Consider the following 22927-nt stretch of genomic DNA (forward strand, 5'->3'; position numbering starts at 1 on the left):
ACCTTCATTTACAAATTGCATTTTGTGTTTACTTGTGTTGTCCTTGACTATTGTTTAAATTGGTTTGATGTTCCAAAAGACTTAAGTGTGACAAACCTGCAAAGGAACAGGAAATGAGGAAGGGGGCAAACACTTTTTCACACCACTGTATGTCGAAAAGCTGACGTATTGACAAGGGACTTAAACCCCGATCTCCCACACCAAAGGCATATGTCATATCCACTGCGCCATCACCACCTAAAAAACATTTCCAGAATTGGATCTAACAGCAGAAATGAGGAAGCCAGTTACCTCTGTTTTATGTATATAACGAGTTATTTTCCTGCTTTGTCTCCCGATTCAAAATACTTTTGTCAAGCTCTGGATAAATTGAATTCTACCTTCTGAGAGAGAATATTATTGTATTGGAATTTAATTGAGTCAGGTTTCTCGGACCATCCTGTAACATTCTTTGCTTAATCTCATTTATGCGCGTTTTAACTTCTAGTTCTTTTTTTTTAAACACTTTATCCAGTTATCACATAAACAATCCTATTCTTTATTTAACAAATAACCGTAGAAAAACAATCCCAACAAAAGAAGGACAAAGACAGACCAAACGCAAAATCAACCTGACAAACTTGTCCCAGACAACAGACGGACAAAAGATTAAAGAACAATTAATTTAAACAAAATCAAGTGTCTTGCTAATAAGGACAAAAAGGCAATGACCCTCTGCAAATGACCAATGGAAACAGATCCGCGTTGTATCAAAAAAACAACCAAAAACAGCAACCAAGGGAGAAGGTGAGATGTTACAAGCATTAGCATCAGGGATGACTTCAAAAAAGGATGACAAGACAGGAACAAGCTTCGGACAAGACCAGAACATATGATAGGAAGTAGCTGGCGCCTGTTTACATCTATCGCATAATGGGTCTACGTTCGGAAATATTCTTGCTAATTTGGCTTTTGAGAAGTGCAACCTGTGTAACCCTGTAAACTGTATTAAAGAATGTCTGGAACAAATGGAAGAACATTGGACTCTAGTAAGAGCCATATTCCATTCCCAATCAGACAGCGCTGTCCCCAAGTTTCATTTTCCCACTCTGATATGTGAAATAGAGACGTTGCAGCTGTCCAAGATATGGGAATAAATAAATTATATTTTTCTGTTTTTTTTGGTGAGTGAATAGAAATACTCTGAATATCTAGACATCTTTTGAACTGATTTAAGATGTGCAGTGATTGAATTCAATTATATTATCCTTAATAAAAGGATAAATAATAATAAAATAAAATAAAAAACCTGAAAAGTGTTTTGGCCTTTTTAGGAAGTTTGATTTCACTGCCAAATGCTTTTGTAATGATGTCATAAATAATTAAAGTAAAGTTGTGCCAGTATCCTAACCTGGAAAGGTAACCACCTATGGGTACTGTATTTCCAGTCGTCAAAGTGGCCTGTCAGTTTAGGAAGATGTGATTGAACCCGGCCAGCAGTATTCACTGGTAGCGCCGGTAACTGTTAGTGCTATTCGATATTGACGTGTCTTCTGTAAAAACAGGAAGCTATGAAGGAAATTCTCATCACAGTTACTGAATCACGTTTACAGTAGCTAATAGCGCAGTGTGGTTTAACACAAGAAACAGGCCCACAGCTCAGTGTTTTATAGTGACAAAATGACATGCAGTGGGTGATTCACATGAACAGACATAGTAATTCATGCAGAATAAGAATAGTGTGGTGATCGTAATATTTTTCACTGGGTTCTCCACGTTCAGATTGGTAACGTTACTTTTTGAGTGGATGGCAAGCATGAGACACCGAAATAAATGCCAATAAGATTCTGAATGGAAAGTTTACGTTTTTAAAAGTTGCCAAATCGTTCCATTGACAAGACCAAAGTGTAAACTGAGCCATCATCACAGCACATCCAGTCTGAAATACCACTTGATGGTCAAGCATACAGCTGATGCGGATTCTCCACCCCTTCGTCAAAGTATTTTTTTTTTTCACGCTTTTATTGGTGGACAGTGTTACATTGTGAGAGATTATTTTCTCCACTACAGTATCGAGGTTGTTTTTGATAAGAAAACATTTACACAAAACAAGCCGAGCTACTTTTCCATGTTGATAAGAGCATTAAAATGAGGAAAAAATAATAGGACAAAAAGAAATCAAGGGACATTTAGAATAGATGAAAATGTACGATTATTGTGATTAATTACGAGTTAACTTTGACATTAATGCTGTTAATTGTGATTAAATATGTTAATCCTTCGACAGCACTAATTCAAATATCTTTAAAACCTGAACCTACTCATCACCTCTGAGATGGGGCATTATGTCACACATTCACCAGTCACAAGGCAGGCGAGGCAAAAAGTGTTTCCTGAAAGTGTTTCAAATAACAAGTAATAAACAGTTTAAGCTAGAAATGTGCTTGCAGGTGTTTTATTTACATATCTGGAGCAACAATATCAAGAAGCAGAGAGAGAACAAAGGAGCACAGGTTTCTTATTTTGCCTAGCATTGATCAGGGGGCTGGCCAGGGGAGGGGTCAACAATACTGCATTCAACACCACTATACATTTAGTTGGAATTATGGGAGCTTTCCCCAGTACAGAAGGAAGCAACAAAATTGCCAAATTCAAAGCTGCAAGCACTTATGCGGGTTTCGGCTTTACTAAGCTAAGTCTCTTTGGATGGTTTAATGCTGTATAGAAAAAGTGGAGAAACTAAGTACACCTGTTTCATCACTATAATAGATGCAGCTGTTCATTAAGTCCTGGCGTTGTTGTTGTTTTCTGCTACGCCCCGCCCTTTCCCAAATTCTTTGATTGATGGTGGCCATGTTTTTTGACCAATCTGTTATAGTTGAAATACGTATCCCAGTCCAGCAAGGCTGCAAACCAATTTTGGTCTCATTTTCACTGTTTTTCACATGCAAATTTGCAAAACAATTATCACAGCACACCTTTATGGTCCAAGAGGCTGTTTTGTAGAGCACATTGATCTGCATACAGTTAGTGTCAAGTCAAGTCAAGTAGACTTTCGGTGTGAGTGGCGCAACCTTAAAATAAAACGCTTTATCCATCAATAATTACAGCGCCACCATGTGGCCGATTGGGCTTATAATTCTTGGGGACCGACTGCACATCATTTCCAATCATTGGGCCATGTGTTTCTGTCTCATTCCAGCTTGAACCCGCGAATTGGCGCTGTCGGCTATTTTTCTAAATTGAAAAATGGGATGAAATCAAGCAAACACATTTTTGAACAATACAAATGATGCAGCAATATAATAAGTCCCGCCATTTTGCCCCCCCCCCTTTTCAGATTTTAACAAAGGTTGGCACTGGGCTTTTTCGGTACACCCTTGTGTTTTGGTGCCCGCTATGTGTTAAACTCAAGATCTGTGTATTGACCTTTTGCTCCATGCTTAGGTATGTGCGCATCCTGGGCAATGTGGTCCATGCGATCCAGATCAAAACCAAACTGTGCCAGCTGGTGGAGGTGATGATGGAAAGACGAGATGATCTGTCCTTCTGCCAGGAAATGAAGTTTAGGTCAGTGACAACAGCTGATTTTTAGGTTTACACACATCACTCAAGTCAATGACAAAGCCACCTCTACGGCTCTACACCAGTACCACTATGCCACATTTTTACTGGGTACAACAAAAGCTGGTTCAAGATCTTATATTTCACTCTACTTGTCCTTCAGATACAAATGTATTATTCCCCTAGGTCAGTTTAGAAGGTTGCACACATGTTCTGGTCTTCCTTCGTTATTTTAGGAATAAGATGGTGGAGTACCTGACTGACTGGGTGATGGGAACCTCTAACCAAGCTGCTGATGATGACATCAAGTGTCTGACAAGGTGCAGCTTTGGGATCAACTCATCTAATAAATATATTGTAAGAAATTGATAGAGCGCTTTCATAATGTGTGTGTGTGTGTGCGTGTGTGCGCGTGTGTGTAGGGACCTGGACCAGGCCAGTATGGAGGCAGTAGTGTCTCTGTTAGCTGGCCTTCCTCTTCAACCGGAAGAGGGGGACGGCGTAGAATTGATGGAGGCCAAATCTCAGCTCTTCCTTAAGTAAGAACACACCTGCACCCAACCTCCTCTGTGGCTTTGTTGTAGCATCTGATCTTAAATTCATCTCAACAAAGTTCACAATCATTTTAAGAGATTTAAAGATGAAGCGCACACATCAGGACGCTTGACACTGTATATTTAACATTAGCACTGCCAGACACTGAAGAGTGTCGGTATCCTTTTGTTTGTCTGATGGGCCATTGATGTGCCTTCAATCTCCATTTCTTACGCTGCATCAATCTCTTTAGCAGCAACAACGCACACACGATGCACAGCCAGATAGTCTAACAGCTTAAACCCACACAAAACTGGTGAACTCTAAAATGTACTTTTTTGCTATGTATTGTATTTATACTGTATGTATTTTTTAAATTTTATTGTTGCATATATATTTATATAAAGAATGTTTTCACGCTGCCATTCAATGCCGTAATAGTCCAATGACGGTCATTTGCACTTTGTTGTTCAGTTCAGTACCCACACAAAGTCTCTGAGGTTGTTGTGAGCAACTCCCGCAAATAAATCGATCCATGAGAAGACACATCTAATTGGTTCTATGTGAAGCTGTTTTGAGTTGTACGCAGCGTATAACCTGCTGTGTAAAACATGAAAGGTTGGAAACTAATGTTGAAACATTGTAATCAATTTCAAAAGTTTTATTTTGGCAATTGAACCAAATGCAAAATGTTATCGCAGTGCAAAAGTTATTATTTTTTATAAACCATCACCAATGAATAAGGAACTTTGCTGAGTTTAATAATACCTCACACAATGGTCTACCTCAAATGGGTCATGGTCAAGGAAAGGTGCGTGGCTACATCATAAGGGGGGTGAGTCAAACCTCACCAATCAAAAAGATCTTTTTCCTAAGTTCAGTGATACCTCAGACAAAACTCTACCTTAAATGGGTCAGCAGTTAATAAAGGGGTGTGGCTTAAGCGTAGGGGGCGGGCCAAATCATTGCCAATGGAGAAGGAACTCTTCTCAGTTCAGCATCACCTCACACAAGACTCTACCTTAAACAGTTAAAATGTTACGAAAGGAGGCATGGCCTGAGTAAGTGGATGTGGGTAATATAGGTTGGGGGTTGCTATCAAATGTAGACCACACATCAAGTTTCATGTAAATCGGATGATGTTTGTAAAAATGTAAATGTAAATGTGCTGTATTTATATAGCGCTTTTTCTAGTCTTAACGACTACTCAAAGCAATTTTACATCATACAGGATACATTCACACACATTCATACACTGTGGCCCAGGCTGCCGTAAAAGGTGCCAACTGCTCATCAGATAAACACTCACACACATTCACACTCCAATCCGCAGCTGGAGGCAACTAGGGGTCCAGTGTCTTGCCCGAGGACACTTTGACATGGGACTGCAGGGCCAAGGGATCGAACCACCAACCTTCCGATTGGCAGGCAACCGCTCTACCATTGAGCCACAGCCGCCCCGTTTGTCAAAACTGATTTCCTGTTACCAGCCGGGAACACTATGACCAAAAGTCAGTTTTTGGCTATAAATGCCAGTGCTTGGACAATTGTCAATCGTGAGAAATATTGGCCAAATTGAACAATGTACAATGTACACCTAAAGTTTCTTCTTTGTTCATCAATAAGTGCTCAAAATGGCCACCATGACTACTTTGAATAACTTTTCATTATTAAGATCTTTTGAGGACACAGACAGAATTTGAAGTTGATCTGATGAAATCTCTAGGAGAAGTTTGTTAAAGTATAGAATCTTGACTTTTAGGCCTACTTCCTGTTGCCACTAGGGTGCACTATGCCTTTGAGTAAATATCTTCCTTTAGATGTCGTCAGGGTTGGACTCTTGTGAATCTTAAAAAGTTTTGGACAGTATATGCTCAAGTTACACCCACTTCCTGTTTTGATGGCAAAATGCCAATAAATTTGCCGCCCCGCTACAGCCATGCTCTATGACGATACATTTTTCAAAGTATGACGTGGAAATGGCCAAAATCATAATCTTTTCTAACTTTCAATTCAAATGGCGGACTTCCTGTTGGGTTTAGGGTACGTCTTGACATGCTTTATATGTCAAGTTTTGTTAGTCTACGTTAAACGTGTTGCAGGGACTCACATTTTGTTTTACCTTTTTAGGGGTTGCTAGTGAGCCATTTTTGTGCGCCTATCCCAGAATCCTTAAAGTACATACATTTTCACCACAAATTTTGATGTGACTGCCAATATAAATGAGTTTTTGAGTATGTTAAGCCCCTCAAAAGGAATAATAATTCCTTCAGTTTCAATATGGCCTTTGCCGCTGGGGCCCTAAATATAGCGCAAGCAGTGATTGGTAGGTTCAGGCTCAGTCCGTCAGTAGCTCAGTCTGTAGGGTTATTAGGTTGGTTGAGTTGGTCCAACTGGCAGCCCACTCACTCTGACATCTCTCTATTTGTGCATGAATAGGTCCTGGGCATGTGTGTAATAATTACTAACAGAGTGTAAATTGTAATTTTCAATAATTACAATTAGCAGCAGGATAAATACATTTTCAATTTTCAGTCAGTAAACCATATAAATTATAAATTTCTCGGCCAGCAGAAGGATGCAGATGGACTGCGTTTTCCTTGTGCTTTTTTAGTCATAGGGACCCAAGTACACTTTGACATTGGAGTGAAGCATCCGCAATTGATCCAGCAACCTTCCAAATGGTAGACAGCTGTGCTTACCACCTGAGCTACAGCCGCATCAAGAAAGCAGCCTTATCACCAAAAGTCAAAGCCACATGCAGCATTAAACTGATTTCCCTTTTACAAAGTAAACAGTCACTTCAGGTGGTTTGATGCTGCTAATTCAATTAAATTTTATTTATAGTATCAATTCATAACAAGATTTATCTCAAGACACAGATCTGGTATAGACCACACTTTAATTTAAAAGGACCCAACCGTTCTAGTATTTCCCTCCAGAGCAAGCAACAAGTGGCAAGGAAAAACTCTCTTTTAGGAATTAACCTTGCACACACCCAGGCTCTTGGTAGGCGGTGTCTGACGGGCTGGTTGGGGTTGAAATTAATTGTGGCAATAACAGTCACAGTAAAAGATAATGGAACAGTGACTATATAGTCGTAGTATTTCATGGCATAGCAGGGCACTGCACGGCTGGGTACTGCAGAGCGTACAATATTTTTTTTTTTTAATTTATTTATTTCTTAAAGGGGACAATACATATTATTGAACATTTTCACAAATGTAAATATGCCAGATTGTAGCCTTAGGCTAATTTCCATCTGCAGACCCCCTGGCAGGTTGGTACACAAAAAATAATAAATGCATACAAATACACTATACACAGGCTAAATACAGAGAAACAAGGACAAGAACAACGATCACATCAGAATGGACAGTAACAAGAAGAATGGAGAACAAAGGACATATAGAGACAAAAAAACGACCATATAACACCCATATAACACCACCCTATATTGCACTGACCCCTATAACACCACCCTATATTGCACTGACCCACATTTTTAATAATGCAGTAACTCTGTTTTACGTCTGATATATAAAAATTCACTAAACATGATCACAAGTTTGTGTGTCCCTCAGCCACACTTTTAAACAACTCCTAAAGATAGGAAGACTTGTGCTTTCCCTCACTGATAGTGGAATACTATTCCAGAAGCTCACTCCCTGATATGATAGAAAGTTCTGTGAAAAGGCGGTTCGCCTAAACGCCAAGTCGCAATCACCTCTCATAGTGGCTCTAGTCACTCGAGTCCCGGCAACACTGCTAGACTTTTGTTTAATAAAATCACTCAATGGTGGAGGCGCCAAACCATGTATAACCTTATAGATTAGACAGGCTGATTTAAATAATTTGAAATTAGCAAAATTTAAAAGCTTATATTTATCTAAAATTTGGCAATGGTGATATGATGAAGGTTTCTTGTCTAATATTTTCAATGCTCTTATAATCTAATAGCAGCGTGACTCGTATAGGACCAACTTGTGATACAGTACTCAATATGAGCCAGTATCATAGAGTGCAGGAACGTAATCGCTGCTGTATCGGTTAATGATGAACGAACCTGCCTAAAATTCCGTATATTAACATTTACTGTTTTCACAACTTTTTTTACGTGTTTTTTAAAAGACAATTTCGAGTCTATCATTACTCCTAAATACTTAAATTCCTCAACATTAATCAATTCTAGTCCACCCAAGCAAACTTTTACAGCGGTCACGGTTGTTTTAGGTTTACTAAAAAAAATTGATACAGTCTTTTTAACATTAAGGCACAGGCATGAGTCATTCAGCCATTTTTGTAAGTCATTTAAAGCCAATGAAAGCCGATGGGCTGCATCATCAGTACTATTGGCTTGTGTGAAAATTACAGTATCGTCTGCATACATAATTGTGTCCACATTTTTGCATACATTGGGCAAATTATTCACATACAGTGAAAATAACAGGGGGCCTAGAATTGATCCCTGAGGGACACCTTGTGTATAGTGAAGATAGGGTGACTTACTATTCTTTATTTGTACGCATTGTTTTCTATCCGATAAATAAGACTGTACCCATTTAACAGTTTGATTGCTAAAGTTTAATGTTAACAGTCTAGACAAGAGCTTAAGGTGATTCACAGTGTCGAACGCACGCTTAAATTCCACAAAAACAGCCGCAACATAACTGTTTTTGTCTAAATAGACAGCCGTTTCAGTTGAGTGAAGAGATCGAAATCCGAATTGCATAGGGTGCAAACCTGGATTGGAATCATTAAGATGCGCAATGATAGAGTTAGCGACCCACTTTTCTGCAATCTTTGAAAAGATAGGAAGTATGCTAATAGGTCGATAATTAGAAGGGTCTAATTTATCACCCGATTTATATATTGGAATGACATTTGCCACCTTCCAACGCAAGAGGACGACTGCTCGCGTGATTGATAAATTAATAAGATGGGTCACAGGCAACAAGATACAAGATTTATAATGCTTCAGAAGATTGGTATCAAATCCAAACACATCCCTTGCTTTAGAACTTTTCAATTTAGAGATTATGTTTTGTACTTCATTTTCTGAAATTATTTGAATATTAAACTTTGAATTTTGAGTTAAGGCATCCATATAGGGATCGTATTGGCAATATTTTGTTGAGAATCACAAGAGTTAGAAAACAGTTGTGCGATCTCATCAATGGTACTTTGGAAATAATCATTTAATTTAGTTGCTAGGCTGAGAGGCTCTGATACCAATTCATTAGCAAATTTGAGTTCAAGGTCTTTATCAGCAGTGTGCTTACTTTTACCAAGGAGTTTGTTAATATTTTCCCAAATTAGCTTACAATTTCCTTTGGCACTATTAATTATTGTCATAAAAAAATTAGCTTTTGTCATTCTCAAAGTTTGCGTGACTTTATTCCTTGCGGATACAAAATTTAATCGATCAGTACTTAATCCAGATTGTAATGATTTTTAAAGTAATTTATCTCTGAGTGTCATAAGTTGTTTACACTCACTATTGATCCACGGCAAGGTATAAACTCGTTTCTTTAAATGACTCGCTTTCTGAAACTGAGACAGAACCCCTTTAATAGAGGAGTGTAGTAAATCAGAACATTTATTAGTGTCATCACAAGATAATATACTAGACCAATCAAGAGTGTTTAGAGCTGCAATTAAACGTTGTTCCTGGCTCTTTGGAATAAATGTTTGTTTTATATTAATGTTTTTACTGATACTTCTCAATCGTTTTTTTGTCAGCTTTCTGAAAAAGAATATGGCATTGTTGTCAAACAAGCCAGTCAAAAAATTGTATGTTTTTATTATTCTATCTAGTTTGTTAGAGAACACCAGGTCTATTAGAGTTTTAGATCGATTTGTTATTCTAGTGGGATCACTGATCATTTGTGTCAGTCCAAAATTATCTGTAATTTCTTTCAGTTTATTTCTGTCACTTTTGTTATCCCAATTTTCATTTAAGTCTCCCATTAGAATAACCTCATTATTAAAGTCACAACAACTTAGAAGTGCTTTAAATTGATTATAAAAATCTACTTTTGCTGAAGGCGGACGATAAAGACATAGAACAGTAAATGACATTTCTGCTGAGAGTGACACTTTAACTCCAACACACTCAATTGGTATTTCATTAGGCCAAATTATTTGTGTACAGTTTAAGCAGTCTTTCATATACAGTAACACCCCTCCCCCCTTTCCTTGATGCCTATCCTTTCTAAAGACATTGTAGCCTTGTAATGATACCACTGCTTGTGGGGAAGAGGGTTTAAGCCAAGTTTCTGAAAGCCCTAAGAAATCTACATTTGAGTTTATGAGAAGATGCTCTAATTGTTCCCTCTTAGGGGCCATACTGCGTATGTTCAGATGGCCACCTAAGAGCCCTTTGTTTTTACACTGTGGATCCCATATAGTCCTGGCTTGATTAAGAGTCTGGAATAACATACACAATCAATGTTTTTTAAATACAGTGTTCCTTTGTGCATGCATGGGTATAATGGGTTGTGGTGACATACTGGACTTAGTTGTAATAGGGTCCTGCAGTGGTGTTGTTAGCCCAAGGAGCTTCTGTGGCCCTGTTAGCAGTGGTGGAGTTAATCCAGGGAGCTGCTGTAACCCAGGTAGCATAGATGGAATTAGCCCAGGAAGCTGGTGAAGCTCAGGTAGCAGTGGTTTTATTAGCCCATGGAACTGCTGTAGCTCAAGTAGCAGTGGTTGTATTACCCCAGGGAACTGCTGTAGCTCAGGTAGCAGTGGTTGTATTAGCCCAGGGAAATGCTGTAGCCCAGGTAGCAGAGGGGGTATTAGCCCAGGAAACTGCTGTAACTCAGGTAGTAGAGGGGGTATTAGCCCAGGAAGCTGTTGTCGCCCAGGTAGCAGAGAGGGTATTAGTCCATAGAGTTGCTGTAGCCCAGGTAGCAGAGGTGGTATTAGCCCAGAGAGCTGCTGTGGCCCATGTAGCATAGCGTTAACATACAGTATAGACAAGACTAGATTGAGTCAAAGAAAATGTCATCAAGTGCGTAAAAGCAACGCTTTTAAATATATTGAGAAATAAAGACAGGTTGGCCATCTGAACTGGTGGTAAAATACCTGCATGGAAAAGCCCTTTCTAATGAATTAGCTGTTGTTGTTTGTGGTGGTGTGCAGGTACTTCACCCTGTTCATGAACCTGCTAAATGACTGCAGTGAGGTGGAGGATGAGGGCCAGGCAGTGGGAGGACGAAAGAGAGGAATGTCCCGTCGCCTGGCCTCCCTCCGCCACTGCACTGTCCTGGCCATGTCCAACCTCCTCAACGCTAATGTAGACAGTGGCCTCATGCACTCTATTGGTAAGTAAGCGCAATATTACTAGTTGTAGCGTTTGAAAAATGTAGCTTTTTTAAAATAGAAGTTACCAACTGAGTTTTTGCAACTTTCTCCTTAGGTCTGGGCTACCACAAGGACCTGCAGACTCGAGCCACTTTCATGGAAGTGCTGACCAAGATCCTGCAGCAGGGAACAGAGTTTGACACTCTGGCAGAGACGGTTCTGGCTGACCGTTTTGAGAGGCTAGTGGAGTTGGTCACCATGATGGGAGACCAAGGAGAGCTGCCCATCGCCATGGCACTGGCTAATGTGGTTCCTGGGTCCCAGTGGGTGTGTACCTCTTTTTTTATTTAGGATCGCTTTCACACATTGTGTTGACAGGGGCATAAATCTTAAATACCTCCACTCAATATATTGTATGCGCTAAGACAGAGAGTGGTGAAAACGACCTAGCGCATTACCAGGATGGAGCTGCTGTGGTGTAGACCGCTACATTCAGTGGGGCAAAAAAGAAAGCCATACAGATTATCAGAGGACGCAAACCATCCCATCCACAATCAGACAGTACCGCAGCATCTGTGCCCACTTAACCTGGTTCATGAACAGCTTCATCCCACAGGCCTTAAGACTTTTGAGCTTTATACTCACCCAGCTTTATTCTCATTAACTTTACCTCTAAACTGTTGTTTTATCTTTATACACTTTACTTAAGAGCTGTTTACACCTCTGTCAATAATAAATGTAATATTAATATTGCGCTTTTCTAGTCTTAATGGCTACTCAAGCCCTTTTACAAAATACAGACACCATTTACACACATTCATAAACTGGTAGCAAAGGCTGCCAGACAATGTGCCACCTGATCATCAGATCACACACATTCACACACCAATTGTGTAGCAGTGAGAGCAATTCTGGGTTCAGTGTCTTACCCAAGGACACTTTGTAATAGGACTTCAGGGCCAGGGATCGAACAACCAACCATCCTTCATATTTTATTTTTGGTTTAAATTTTAGCCCTATAACTTAACTTGCACTATTTTCTTTTGGTCTTAGATACAGATTTTGCTTTTACTTGTGCATTTGATGTGTGTGTGTTTTTTTTTGTGTTATTTATTGAGCATTGTTGGAGGTGCCTGAGGCTATTACTACCTAGAGATTGCAATGGGGTACTTTCCATAAATCAACTCTCAATGCAAATCAAACCAGGTATTATGTTAACTCAAATAAATCCATGCCAATCTTACTATACTCATCAGCAGCACTGTATGTGCCATTTCTGAGTCTGTAGCTTTTGAAAATTAGAGAGGGGGTGGCAAGGTAAAGGCTGGGGGTGTGGCCTTGACCAACTGCCACTTGGCTCGTTTGAAATCCAATATTTCTCTCTCTCATGGGTGGCCCAAATTCTCTGGGCGCGCAAAGCAGAGAAAGGGGAGGTAACCTTGCCCCTTATGAACTCATAAGAAATGATTCCAGATTGGCCCATCTGAGCTTTCATTTTCTCAAAGCAGAGCAGGATACCCAGGGCTCGGTTTACACCGCCATTTCAAGCCACTGGGGGACCGTAGGCAGGCCGGGGGTACACATTTTAATGTTAAACAACCTCATAAAGTGAAATTTTCATGCCATAGAACACATGGATATATCTTAACATATATCCATAAAACTGTTTATAATATACAGTATATACTCATATATATTGATTCAGTGATGTACATGTGTTTGTTGTATTTTCAGGATGAGCTAGCCCGAGTCCTGGTGACACTGTTTGACTCCCGCCACCTTCTCTACCAGCTGCTGTGGAACATGTTCTCTAAAGAGGTGGAGCTGGCCGACTCTATGCAGACTCTCTTCAGGGGAAACAGCCTGGCCAGCAAAATAATGACCTTCTGTTTCAAGGTAAAAAACACAGCACAACCCCTGCTATGAAATAACTAGAAATGTCTGTTCTAAAACTTCTGCCTACAATGGGATGTATATTGACTGAATTTATATTGTCTTTTGTCAGGTATATGGGGCAGCATACTTGCAGAAGCTCCTGGAGCCTTTATTAAGAGGGGTCATCACCACTCCTGAACACATCAGCTTTGAGGTGGATCCCACCAGGTAAGTACATGCATCATCATGTTCTGACAACATTTATTAATTACAGACAGTTAGTCAAATAAATAATCCAACAAGACAATAACTCATTCTAAAGTATTGTTGTTCGTGTCTGTGTTATATAGAAGATCTCACAGCAGAATACTGAGAGAATACTAAGTGGTATTGTCATATATTCTCTATACATTATTATAAATAATTAATAATCAAGGCTGTCAATTGAATACAATATTTATTACAATATGTATATAACTCGCGATTTAGCTCAAATTACTCAACATTTGTTTTTATCTGTTCCAAATGGACTTTCAAGTTTCTTGTCAAGTTTTCACCGAAATCGCGACACTCAGATCCACGAACCTGTGTCGTGAAGTGTAAAGGCAGAATCGCGTCATACCCATTCCAACTCCCAGAGTTATCCTTCCCATCCAGATCAAATGCTACCACATCTTTAAATTACTACTAGTATTTTTTAGTATTTTACTATTAGTAACTATTAGTTCTTTTGGTGCCTTATCTCCGTTTTGTCTGGTAAATTTAGCTTAATGTAAAGACGGCTAAAAGCAAAGGTGATGCTAACAGAGGTGTAACGTTATGTTTGGTCTGTTTCCCGACGCTGGTTCAGTAAACTGTCGTTAGCATCCTTAGTACCAGAGCTATGTGCTGACAGGACTGGCTGCTAGCTGGCTCCTGGCCATCTGGGGATGTGTCCCCGGACACAGTCATCCCGACTGAAGCCTTGCAGCCATAGGAGAGTGAAGCAGATTTAATTACCATTAGATTAGTTGTCTATCTATACAGTTAATGTTACTGATGAATTTCTGGTAGCCCAGAGTTTTAATCCGTGGTCAAAACAATCATACTAAAAATAACTCAGCGTGTTGAACAATGTCCTAATCTTATGTTACCCAGTCAAGAATCAGCTAACTTTATAGACCTAGCTAGAATTAGCATTAGGTACTTCCTTGTTTACACCTTACCAGTAGGCACCAAAGCACTTTTCCTCTTCGCTCCCCCTACGAGATGGAAGGAGAATTGTCCATTATTGTTACCAGTACAATTATCCTTATGTCTCATTCCGACGAGTTAATGAACCACTGAAACGATTTTGGAAACATTATTTTAAGGTACAAAAGAATTAGGTCTCTTTTGTATTACTGTGTTGTAAAGTGGGATGTTATCAATGACAAAACAATGCCATGTGGCAGAAAAAGTTGTATTACGTTCACTCTGTACTGACTTAGAAGCAGATGTCATGTACTGTGGGGTCCAGCACGGGTCGTATGGAGGGTCAGCAGAGTTACACACGTAGCATTTTTATGAACTATGATATTCTGGCCATGGGTCATAGCTCTCACCCAGGTCCAGCAGACTCCCCCTCACACGCTATTACTATACAGACCCTACGAAGTTAGTTGCATTCAATAATTTCTTCTGTGTTTTTCGCCATGGCCCCCGCATTAACAGAGACTTACCAGCGGAAACACTGGTACAAATGCAGGTTTGCCTCGATATACAGCTATGTATAAATGTCAGAAGTTTGGAACGGCGCTGTCTCTGCTGTGTCTCTGCTGGGACCCTTATGGTAGTGAATGAGGGCAGCGCTTACTCTGTCCTCTGTGACTGTCTACATCTAGAACTAAGCTGTGCGGTGCAGGGAAGAGCTCTGACTGGCAGACAGTGATCAGATCAGATCTGATCAGACAGTGGTTTAAGGAGCAGTAGATTAGCTTTGGGGGGAAAAAACGGAGCATTCTATGAACGGAATGATAAATATCACTTGATCACGCAAATCTGATTGTGGAAAGCCAAAATCGTGATTGTGATTAAAATTTGATTAATTGTGCAGCCCTGTTGTTTAGATACATTAAGCCACGTTTCTCGCGTTAAGCATTTTTTAATGTCCCAACATGCGTGTAACCAGCACAGCAGCAGAGTGACTGTGTCTGTGCCTACCCTGTGGGAGAGTTTTTGTGGATTTGTTGGCATCTGTCGCTCAAGAATTATATGTTTATATGAACTTTATTTTTGTTATCTGAATTGAGCTTGAGGTTTTCCAACAAAAAGGTGGGTACAAAATGACCCATGATTAAACCTGATTGGTATAAGGTTTAATTTAAAATCAACATTTGTATTTAAATTAATCTGAAAAATTTGAAAGTCGAGGTAAATCACACCAAAAATAAGTGCCAAGTTGGCAACATTTTTTTGCAAGTACTTGTTACTCAAAATTGTTTGACTCATAAGTGACAGTTTTAAGACAATTTCTCAGAAAATAATTTAAAAAAACATGAAGCCTTACTTTGGCAACATTTTTGTTGGCAATTTGGCAACATTTTTTTGCAAGTACTTGTTACTCAAAATTGTTTGACTCATAAGTGACAGTTTTAAGACAATTTCTCAGAAAATAATTAAAAAAACATGAAGCCTTACTGACAGAAGCTTCTTGTTTGTCTCATAAGGCTGGAACAAGGTGAGAACCTGGAGGATAACCAGAGGAACCTCCTGCAGATCACCGAGCGGTTCTTCCAGGCCATTGTCGGTTCATCCAGCGAGTTCCCCCCACAGCTCCGAAGTGTCTGCCACTGTCTTTACCAGGTAGAGTCTTCCCTTCTCTCACCCCACCATGGCCCCCAGCTGCTCACCCAGCCTCTCTGCCCTTACCTGTGTGCGTGCAGTGTCACTTACACATTTCAAGCTTCTGCCTATTCAGTCAATGCACAGCTATATATACCTTTTAACTACATACATTCTGCTGGACCAATTCATCAAAACTTTTCATTGATCATTTTCATATCCCAAAAGTTCCATATGCTTAGGGTTTCTCCTCAGGATTTTTTCATTAGATACATAAGGTTGGAAAGCCCCTAAACATGTATAACAGGACCTTGTTTTCCTAGCTTTTGCCATCATGACGTTTTGTTTACTTTCCTCACTATAGATCATCAAAAGCGCTGCTTTCCAGTCAGACCAAAACTGATACAATATAAGAACCCGCAGCAGGAATACTACAAACATATGGCTGCAGCTAACACTTATTTTTATTATCTAATAAGTTGAGAAGTATTTTTTCGAGGAAACAATTGATATATTTGTTTTATAAAATGTCAGAAAATATTGGTATAAAAATTTCCTTAAGAGTGGGATGATATATTGTAATGTAAGAATTGTTTTTGCACATTTTTGCCCAAATAATGACTTAAACAGTTGATAATTTATTGAATTATTTAATCATCTGCTGATCAATTAATCAACTGTGTTTCAGCCCTATAGAGAATACAGATGATGTAGTAATGCCATTCATGAGTTTTTCTCTCTCCTTAGTGTGGTTCAGAGCTACGGTACCATATTTCATATAAATACAGTAAGGCTCCTATTAGACAGAGTCCAATTGCAGGTTCCAAAATGCGAGGCTTAACGCTCTGCCTTTTATATATATATATATATATATATACACACATACACACACACACACACACAAATACTGTTACAAATTCTTTATTTGGTTGAAGAATGAATTGTCAGTTTAATGGCACAACACAATGTCAAACGCAATATCTCCTCTACAAATGTATACTAATACATCTTTACTACCAGTAATAAAAATAGCTGAGTGGTGTAGTGAAAATCATACATAAATATTGTATTATCTACAGTACATCTGAAAACAATGGCCTAGTAGATTTCTGACAGCACACTGTACTCTACTGTCTAAATGACAAAGATGTTGACATAATTGACGTCAACTCAGATATTGGATACAATGGAGTCACGATGTAGGGTTAGTGTGTTGATGCACTTTACCAAGAATAAAACGATAACAATAACACCAAAAGGAAAAGTTTGCTGCTGCAATATGTACCCTGCAGTAAATATTGAAAAAAGACATTACAACCACCCAGCGTACAATAACGTCTGAACAGGGATGTTGCTCAGCTTTTTGAGCTAATAGGAATCCTAATGAGCAGCAATATTAGTCCTCATATATATAACCAGGTGGCATTGTACCATAGGCAAAGGCCTATGGTACAATGCAATTATTTGGACATATCCAGACAAAGATCATGTGTTATTACCAGGTTGGAGATAGGGTCTTACTGACAATGGCAAAAACTAGGGAAATGAGGCTCTGGCTGGAGAAAAACAAGTTCAGATGGGGTAATACAGGCTTCATTGACAATTTTTTAATGGGTGACGTTCTTCCACACCACACTGCAATGATTCCCCTGTCAGACATGATAAAAAACGGTGTGATCACACCTAATCCTTTCCATTGCCATGTTGTTAGCCAAGACTACTGTATGTGTTTCTGTTGGATCAAATGAGTGGAGAGGAAAATCTTCCGCAGTTGTTCTCTTCTTGTGTCTGTCAAATCAGCTGATCATTATCAGGCTCTGGAATAACTGCAAAAACATTAATTTGGGGATTAAATTCTGTGCCTTTATTTTTTGATAGCAAGCAGTAAATAGATAATTAATTACATGTATGTAGATGACAAGAAACAACAGAGACAAATGGGAACAACATGCGACAAAGGTCTCTGGCTGGATTTGAACTGAGGGCTTTGATAGTCACTGTGGTACCTTAACCCCAAGGCCTGCAGGCTGCTCCCTGGAGAGAGATTTTCAGCACATACATTCAGTACTAGCAAATGAAACAACACAGTGGTTGTGCATTGTTCAGTTTGTACCGAGTGAAATCAAGGGTGTAGGTTTGGATCTTATGCAAAAGGACGTGATGGCCATCTAGGATTGGGCCGGTGTAAACATTTTCAAATTGGTTTGACACCAAGCCTAACACTGGACCAAACCGGTATATCAGATATTACCACTATGTGTCGTACCTGTCTGAGGAGTGAGACTAGTCTATATCCATGATGTTTAACAACCGGGATGTTAGGTTTTTACATTTTGCCTGTTTTTTTCAGCTCACTTCTTTTGTTGACTTGATGGTCAAAATGTTTCCATTTCAACAGCACAGTTTCAGTTTTCTCATAGACTAACTGCTATATATTAATTTTGTCACCCCAGAAGATACATGATCTTTTAGTTACGTTAAACAAACATTGTTTATATGCAAACAAGTATATATTTTTTGTCATATTTTTTTATTATCAGTATTAAACAGGCTTTTGTAAAGTTTAGTGAGCTAAGCTAACATTACCAGTTTTTCCACAGTAAATGAAGCTTTACTAAACTAAAGCTAACATTTGCCCTAAAAATAAAAAAGCAAGCTATAAGCTACATGAATATGGCAATAGTTGTATATAGAAGCTATATTTATTATATGTTATATGCAGCAAAGACATAATTTTAAAGTCTGATGATCTTTTCAGCTATAAATGCCATATGATTCTATTTTGCCCATCTCACAAACGGTGTATTACAGCCAGAGGGTTGTAAGATCAGGTCAGGTATCCCCCATATCTTACTCTTTTTCCCTCAGCGTAGACCTTTCCAGTTAACCTTGTGGGGTTAAAATGACAAGATTGTATCACATATAGTTAAAAATGTTGGTAGGAGACAGACGTGCCCAAAAACTATGGATTAGGTGTGATCACAGCAATTGACTGGTCTGTATCACTAAACATACCATATGATATTATATACTAACCTGAGTACACACATACCATTTCCTCAGACTGCTTTCTCACTCTTACTACAGTGAAAAGGAAACTCCTCAGCTCCGTCTAGTCCCTCTCAACAACGGAATAAATAGACATTATTTTTTAGGTGTTACACATTTATTACTAATTTAGAATGCCCCATGCCCATAAAATAAGGTCTGGGTTTCTAATCACAGATTTAGTATTTTCCATTTGTTGACATCTTTGATTTCTCATTCTCCATCTTGGATTTCCTTTTCTTTTCTCTGTACACACACAATAACACAGTCTGCTGAAGTCAAACCACTCGCATGTGTGGACACGCTGCAGTTCCCTGAGCAGCGATGAACACTTTTCTAATAGCGGTTTTGATTTTCCTGTGTTTTACTAGATGTGAATGTGCATACACCTTGAGTGGTTAGGTGTGTGTCTGTGTGTGTGTGTGCGTGTGTGTGTGTGTGTGTGTGTGTCTGTGTGCGTGCCCGTCCGTCTTTGTGTGTGTGTGTGTGTGTGTGTGTGTGTGTGTGTGTTTGTAGCTGTTGCTGTGACCATGATTGTGCTCATCTCTGTTCTGTAGGCTACTTGCCACTCGCTACTGAATAAAGCAACAGTAAAAGAAAAAAAGGAAAACAAAAAAGCAGTAAGTTTGGAGAATCTATTTTCCCTCAGACACTTTACCTCCTAAAGCAAAAAAAACCCTATTTTCTTGCATTTTATTTTTTCTTCATTTTTTAAAAACTTGTTTTAATTTGGTTCCTATGGAAACATTTAATTATTTTCTCCATATTCAGCTGTGTGTACCACCCTCTCTTAAAATCATTCTACTAATATTGGCACCATTTGGTGTATTTTCAATTAACATTTTCCAGGAAACTGTGGCATTCTCTCGTCTTTTCTTTCTGGACTCTGTGCTCTTCAGGAGTCATTTTCTCAGAACATTTCATCTGCACTTAAATCATGTTTCTCCATGTTGTATGACTAATATTAATAAGTCTACACTTACACACACACACACACGCATACACACACTTTAAAAAAGACAAGAATGATAAATGGACTTGCATTTAAATAGTGCATTTGTCTTCTGACCACGCAAAGTGTTTTACATTACATGCCACATTTCACCTCATTCACACACTGATGGCAGAGGCTGCCATGCAAGGTCCAATCTGCTCATCAGAATATAAACTAAAATAATTCACATAGACATTTGCACACCTATGGCAAAGCAATTTGGTGTTGAAAATGGTCTTTAGATGAAATATTCTGATAAACTGACCTCCCTCTGTCATGGTTTGGATTTCTTAGCTTTATGGTCTCCTTTTTTTTTTACCAGCGTATACGACGAGCAATGTCTGAATTTAAGAGAACATTTTTTTTTTTTTTTGTGCTTTGCCACAGAACCTTGTCACTCACACTCAAATACAGGTGTTTATGTGCAGATTTGCTCTTACTTAACATTTTTGCTTGATTCTTAGCACTCCAGGGTGGACAGTGGATCAAATGTATTGCTTTCTCACTTCTTTTATCTAAAACATTTCCCACCTGAAAAAATCTGGTATGGTAAAGTTATCTCTGTAGATGTTTATTGGTAATTAAGCAGCAGTGTTAATAAACGTCCCTTTACAGATTACAGAAGTGGCTGTCGTACCAGTAATGTTTCTTTTCACCTGGCTTTGTGTTGTTACTTACACATGTGAAGTAGCCACAGGTGAAGCCTGGTAAAGTTACCTACATGTCTTTTAAGTTACCTTGTGCAAATAAAAAGAGAGAACAAGAGAGATTAAAATATTCAAATATGTGATACATAGCACTGGAAATTTTACCAAATGGGAATTGGATCTATAATGGAAATGGCTATTGGGACCCAACACTGTTTGCAAGCACCAGAGAGAGAGAGAGAGAGAGTGAAAGAGAGAGAGAGAGAGAGAGAGAGAGAGAGAGACCTACTGAAATATGATTCATAATATTTATAGCAGCATGACATGATGACAAAACAGAATAAATAATAATAGTAGCAGTGGCCGTTGAGCAGGACCACGGCAGCAGCTGCATCCACGATCCAGATGCAATCACAATCCAAGGAAATCTAGGATGTGAGAAAGCACAACTCAGAGGAAGAAGCAAAGTTAGTAACCAGCATTAATGGGGCATGAATGCACACAGATGCATTTCAGCACTGTTAAATTAGATCAAGACAAAAGTTAAGTCCCTGAAACTGGGTTGAACAAAATATAAAGACAAGGGATGTCACGCTCGTAAGTATCTGATCGATTGCAATTTGGCATTCCATTACTTTACTCTGGTCATCTACATCAGCTTGTAGTAATCGCTGCCTTTAATAACACACGCCCTGCGCCACAGACAAAACGCAAGACCACCAAGACGGCACTTGGCCACTCACCAATGTCTGTCCAGATAGTGTCTCCAAGATTGCCAGCCCTTGCTACATGTAAAAAAAAATTCTAAAAAGTCTTTTTTTGTGATTAACAATTATTGTTTTTGTTACAACATACAAAACATACAGTTCTCAAATCATCATCACAACCCACCCATACAAAAAATATACAATATTCAAGAACATACAACAAAATAATAACAAAAATACACAATAAACCAACTAAACATTTGTATAAATGACAACATCATAAGCCCATTATCCACATCTCTCCCCAGCTCAAAGTTTCTTAGGAGCCCTCCAGAAAGCTCAGGTACCTACCCGATTTTCTAGTATAGACATCCAATTTGCTAGATGCCTTAAGTTAAAGGCATAGTAATAATACAACAATACAACTTTGGTAAAACCAAACCTCCTTTATCTAACAGTCTTTATAATCTATTAAAATGTAGTTGTTTTTTTACCATTCCACATAAATGTCTTTGTTATCCTGTCACACCATTTAAAGTATAACAGGGGAACCTCCAGAGAAAGAGATTGGATAAGGTAATTCAGCTTGGGAACAGAAGACATTTTTATAAAATTGACTGATGATTCCCTGCTATTGAAAGATTGAGTCGCCCATCTATTAACATCAGAAGATATGTTATTCAATAATTGATTCAAATTAACTTAAACTAGGTCTTTTAACTGTTGAGGGAATAAGATACCAAGATATACCTTGCTTGTGCCACTGAAATGCACCTGATTACCTTTAACAGCTCTGAGCTGTGAAAGAGTAAAGATCCCAAGTAGACAGGGTATTAATCGGCTAGATTTGGACAAAAAAAAGTAATATATCATGCACTTGTGCACTCCTACCATAACACCTGGGAAATTGGTCTCCTCCCGCTTACGGCTGCTGCCAAAGGCTCCGTGGCTAAATCAAACAACAAAGAAGAAAGAGGTAAGCCCTGTCTTCCCCTTCCAAGAGCAAAATAGTCAGAAAGTATCCTGTTAGTTTGCCTCTGGGTGCTTAAATGGCACCTTAATCCACTATCAAAATGTTGCCAAGCCCATACATTTTCAACAACTATATCAAACACCTTTTCCGCCTTTAGGGAAATTGCAGCTATTGGGATTAAGTACATTAAGTACAATAATAAAAGTCTGTAACTAATATAATAACTACAGACCATGTAATAATAGTGAGACACCTTATATTATCTGATGAGCTATGCCCACAGATAAACCCCACCTGATCAGGATGAATTAGAGAAGTGAGTATTTAATCTTTTTCTCAACCTTTAGGCGGTAATTCTTTAATTCTTTTGGTAATTCTTTACCTTTCTTAGCAGATAAAGTTATTAAAGACTATCTAAATTTTGGTCGCAGTGCCTCTCTTTATACCTCTAACAGACGTGGAGCCAGTTCAGTTGCAAAACTCTTCTAAACTCTTT

General features: G+C 38.8%; 1 protein-coding gene across 3 annotated transcripts in view; it reads left to right on the plus strand.

Moving 5' to 3' along the window:
* Positions 1–22927, plus strand: part of nf1a (neurofibromin 1a) — a 204789-nt gene that overhangs the window by 82570 nt on the left and 99292 nt on the right. For 2 of the 3 annotated variants that reach the window (XM_034866988.1, XM_034866989.1), the window contains exons 22-30: positions 3427–3549; positions 3780–3863; positions 3966–4082; positions 11224–11405; positions 11501–11712; positions 13120–13281; positions 13391–13488; positions 15948–16083; positions 19668–19730. In XM_034866988.1, the coding sequence (XP_034722879.1) occupies positions 3427–3549; positions 3780–3863; positions 3966–4082; positions 11224–11405; positions 11501–11712; positions 13120–13281; positions 13391–13488; positions 15948–16083; positions 19668–19730 (1177 nt within the window). The remainder of the gene's footprint in view (positions 1–3426; positions 3550–3779; positions 3864–3965; positions 4083–11223; positions 11406–11500; positions 11713–13119; positions 13282–13390; positions 13489–15947; positions 16084–19667; positions 19731–22927) is intronic. The other variant, XM_034866990.1, reaches the window with a different exon arrangement.

This window comes from Etheostoma cragini, chromosome 3 (assembly GCF_013103735.1).
Source record: "Etheostoma cragini isolate CJK2018 chromosome 3, CSU_Ecrag_1.0, whole genome shotgun sequence".
In the NCBI taxonomy this organism is placed as follows: Eukaryota; Metazoa; Chordata; class Actinopteri; order Perciformes; family Percidae; genus Etheostoma; species Etheostoma cragini.